At 35.7% G+C, this 4,887-nt stretch overlaps 1 protein-coding gene across 1 annotated transcript; it reads left to right on the top strand.

Annotated features, from left to right (window-relative positions):
* The first annotated feature begins 564 nt into the window (after positions 1–564).
* On the top strand, positions 565–1,491 carry OR51S1 (olfactory receptor family 51 subfamily S member 1). The gene has a single exon (XM_074215426.1). The coding sequence runs from the start codon at positions 565–567 to the stop codon at positions 1,489–1,491; it is 927 nt and encodes a 308-aa protein (XP_074071527.1).
* Positions 1,492–4,887: the final 3,396 nt, after the last annotated feature.

Genomic DNA, 4,887 nt, shown 5'->3' with positions numbered 1-4,887 from the left:
AAATATTAGAGATTTGGGGTACCAGTAATGATTGTTACCTAGGGAATGGATCATGCACAAAATTAGAAGGAAGAAATTTAGAATCTGAGAGGATGGTGGAGAACATATAACAAGGAGACATTTTAGACAGAAAGATAAGATAAAAGAAGACACTAGAGAATTGGCGCTTGAGATCGTAAAGAACAACACAGGTAGAAGTATAGCTATGAATGACTAGAGTGTGGGTGAGAAGATTGATTAAGATGAAAATGGGAGAGGTATTCAATTCAGAGAAAACTAGATAGAAATTGATAGACCTAGAAGAAGGGTCTGGGGTTTAAGAAAATACTAAAAGGTTAAAGAAAGGTAGAGGTTAACAACATGATCAGGAAAGAGTGGTGTCCTAGATAGCCAGCATCAGAGAATTAGAGAGGAAGGAAATGTGACAAAGTAGAAGAAATAAAAGCATTGGACTAAATCCCATTGATGGTTTTCTTTTCTTTCCAAGTTTTTGGAATCCACTTCTGAGTCCTACTGGATCTTTAAAATCATTTCACACTGGCAAACCCCAGCAACAGTACATCAATGATTCCTACCTTCCTGCTGGTAGGCATCCCAGGTCTGGTAGCCACACCATCATGGTGGGTCCTCATTTTGGTAACCATCTACCTTGTGTGTGCCCTGGGAAATGGAACAGTCCTCTGGGTCATCGCTGTGGAACCCTCACTCCATCGTCCAATGTACTTCTTTCTCTTCCTGCTAGGTGTATCCGATATGGGCTTGGCCACAGCACTGATGCCCACACTGCTGAAACTTTCTCTTTTTGATTCTCACACAGTTCCAGCATTTGCCTGCTTCCTCCAAATGTTCTTCATTCATGTTTTCTCTGTCATGGAGTCCTCCGTCCTGCTAGCAATGGCCTTTGATCGGGCACTGGCCATCTGTCGTCCTCTTCGATATCCAGCCCTACTCACAAATAGTGTGACTAGCAAGATAGGTCTGGTCATCATCTTCCGTTGTGTTAGTCTCCATCTACCTTTGCCATTTCTTTTGGCCTGGATGCCCTACTGCCATCCTCAGGTTTTATCCCACTCCTATTGTTTGCACCCAGATATTTCCCGGTTATCCTGTCCTGGTGTCCAAGGTGCAGCCTACAGCCTATTTGTGGTCGTATCTGCTATGGGTTTGGACCCTGTCCTCATCTTCCTGTCCTATGCCCTCATTGGGCAGGCACTTCGGGGTATAACTTCACATGAAGATCGCCACCGTGCCCAGCATACCTGTGCTGTTCACATCTCTGCTGTTCTTCTATTCTATGTTCCTATGATCCTCCTAGCACTTGTTGACCGACTAAGGTTACCCATTCCCCAAGGTGCCCACACATTTCTCTCTTATATTCACTTCTTGCTTCCACCTCTGATCAACCCTGTTCTCTATAGTGTCAAGATGAGAGAGGTCAGAGAAAAGATCCTCAGAAGGTTCCAGTCCATAAAAGTCAGATCTTTTCCATGAGACATGGAATGAGACAAAAATTATCATATATATATATATATATATATATATATATATATATATATAATATATAATATATATGTGTGTGTGTGTGTGTGTGTATATATACACACACATATATATATGAACAAGACATTGCCCCATTTTCATTGTTCCAGTGCAAAATGCTAGCATGTTTGTTTTCCCAGCAAAATGCATAATAATATAAAGCACAAACATATTTTATATGCAAATATATATACACATATATAGTTATGTTCAGGTGTGTATTTGTTTATGTTTGTGTATATCAAGTGTCTACATGAAAGGATAGGCATGTGTCCATTTTGTGCATTTGGATACTCAAAGAGAGATAGAAAATCATAATCAAGCCAGAAACATAATTTGTGTTCACTTGCCTCTTACAATGAATTCCATATGAAAAAAATAAGTAAATCGGAGAGGGAGAAGATTAAAGGAAGGAAAAAAACATTTTGTGGGTTCTCTAATGGTTTTATAATCTTAGATATGTATAGAAAATCAGCTACTGACCTAGGGATATATGTGAATGCTTGTAGACATATAAAGAAGGTACAATTTTTAACTTTCTACCCTCTTCTCCAATCTCCTCTTGGAGTCAATGTCTCAAAATTTCCCCATACTATCTCCTGGGAACATAAGTAAAGACTAAAACCATCTGGATGAATAAATGGACATATGGACATTGGGGGAATAAGAAGGTTTAGCCCATCCCCCACTTCTACATGTCCATATCTATTTACTGGAAATCTATAACTAAAGCATTGAATTACTCACTTTTCAGACTCTTCCCCCGACTCTTTTCTCAAAATAGTTGTGAATGAAGTCACAAAAAAAGTTTGTTACCTAGTTATAAGTTGTTCTCTTACAGGAAAATAACCTCCATAAGGGCAAGATATGAGTTTGATCTACACTTTTCATCTCTGAACATTTTAATATCACTCTACAAACTGTAGTCAGTTTTTGCTGAATTAATGAATTACCTATATAACTTCTGGCAAATTGACTCCATTTGGCAAGAAATTGGAAGTCTTGGTCAAATGATGTCACTGATAGTATGGATAATATATTCTCAATATGCCAAAGACTTGCATTTCATTAATGTTCAAAAGTGATACATGATGTTTGAATATATTACTCTGTATCTTAGATGCTATTCTGTCACTCAGAGATATCAGATTACTTGGCCATAGTAATCTGGTCTAAAAGGTGAGATTCAACCACAAATTTAATTACTTTTATGACAAAAATTATAGTATATTGCCTCTCAATTAGTATTATAACCTATGACTATTGAATAGCTTCATTTCTAATCATCCCCACTTCTTTATCTGGACCTAAGGAAGGGCTGTCTAGGGGCTTCACTTAAATTGTTGACATCCTATGCCCACTTAGATTTTATCTATCCATTATACACTAATAACAGCCCTCATAAGGTGACTGATAATTGGTATTAGAAGAGATCTTGAGATCTTAACTTAAATCCAAGCCTGTTATTTTTCCAATAAGCAAACTGAGACACAGTTTGGCTTGGCCAAAGTTAAATGAATAATAAGTGAATAAATAAGGCTAATTTATTGTTCTTCTGACTCCTAGATCAGTATTTTCCTACTGTACAATATTGCAAATGCTTACAGATTCAACTTACCTTGTGTGATTCTGGGCTTCATTATTTTTAATCATCTTTCTGTTATTGATCTTAGGTTTTTTTAAATACCTGTGACACAGGGGTTGGGCCAATGTGCTTTGTCATAAAAAGCTCTTAGAACAGTCCTACATTAAAACAAATGATTTTAATAATGTTGACTATAGTGGTAATAATATTAAATTTAATTATGTACATAATGTGCCCCTTTAATACATAAAAATCTGAGCATAACAAGGTTAAGTTAACAAGCAAATAAAGCACAAAATGAATTTTTTTTATTTTAAATGACCTTTGAATTCATTCCTTTTGTTCTTATAGTAATATTAGCTTCCAAATATATGTTCTTTGTGTCCTTCTCTTCCCAGAGAGCCCTAATAGCAAATAATGTGACATATTTTAGTATCTACCTGAATATAACAGTGTTCTATAAGGATCAGGGAAAAGAAACTTCTGTCTTCTACAGTGGCCTCTGCTCTCTCCTTCCTGCATTGTCCAGCTCTCAGTTTTTCTTGAGATTCTCAGGTCTCTGGACCTGAATGTAATGACATATATCACATTCACACCTACTGCTTTCTCCTTCACTAATCCATAAGCTCCCTCTCAAAGTTAATTGTCTTCTATGGCATGATTAAAAAAAAAATTAACAGAAAAGAGTTAGCTTAAAAATCAGGAATTGTCAATCCTCTGTAAGTCATCATATGGGCCAGAGATTCAATATTTGTAAATTGAAAATGACCAGAGCATTTTACTGGATCAGAAATTCAAAAGATGTGATATGACAGAAGTCATAACAATGAGATCTTAGGCTTCAACAAACACAAAAAAGCAATGATAATCAAAATAGAAGAAGAATGGGACAGTGGGAAGAGTCCTGAATGTACACTTAGGTAACTTAAATTCAAATACTAACTCTGACTGTTATTATCTGTGGAACTGTAAACAAAATCTTGACCACCCTGAATTTCAGTTTCCTCATCTGGGTTGTACTAGATGCAACAGTTATAATAATCAATTTATACAGGAATTTAATGCTTATAAAAATGTCACACATCAATTTATAATAAAAACTTTGCAAGATAGGCAGAATAAATATTATTGCTAATTTCATAGATGAGAAAAACAAGACAAATATTTAAAATAATAATCATATAGCAGAAAAGAACTGAAACTGGTATTGAGACCAATTCCAATAAATTTTTTTTGCATCCCTACTAGATTGCTCTGTTGCAGTAGAATCTTACTGTTCAATATCAGTAAATTTGTAGCTCCTATATATCAGAGTACTTAGAGTTGTGCTGTGTCTGTGTGTGTGTGTGTGTGTGTGTGTGTGTGTGTGTGTGTGTGTTAGAGATAAACAGACAGACAGACACAAAGAGATATGATGCACCTCTTTGGTAAACTATTGAAGTACTCAGAATTATTCTTTTGAATAATTGAAAGAAATGTTAAATTTTTAAGAAGTTAGTTAAAAAAGAAAGATGTAATTTTCCCATCCAAATTTGTGGTCCCCTAAAATTTATTGGGAACATCTTGGGGGATAGATGTTAAGAACTACTACTCTATATTCTGTCAGAGTTAAACAAGAACATAATATCCCATACTGATTTTTTTGAAGGACATTGACAAGTTAGAAAATGGAATACAGGAAGGTGACCAGACTTTGGAAATGACTGAGAATCATTCCATATGATCATCAACAAGAAGTGAAATTATTTTCCTTGAAGAAGAGG

This window comes from Macrotis lagotis, chromosome 1 (genome assembly GCF_037893015.1).
Source record: "Macrotis lagotis isolate mMagLag1 chromosome 1, bilby.v1.9.chrom.fasta, whole genome shotgun sequence".
Lineage (NCBI taxonomy): Eukaryota > Metazoa > Chordata > Mammalia > Peramelemorphia > Peramelidae > Macrotis > Macrotis lagotis.
This window is presented reverse-complemented; position numbering and strand designations above follow the sequence as displayed.

Coding starts and splice junctions, on each gene's coding strand:
- OR51S1 (XM_074215426.1), top strand. CDS start 565: ATGATTCCTACCTTCCTGCTGGTAGGCATCCCAGGTCTGGTAGCCACA.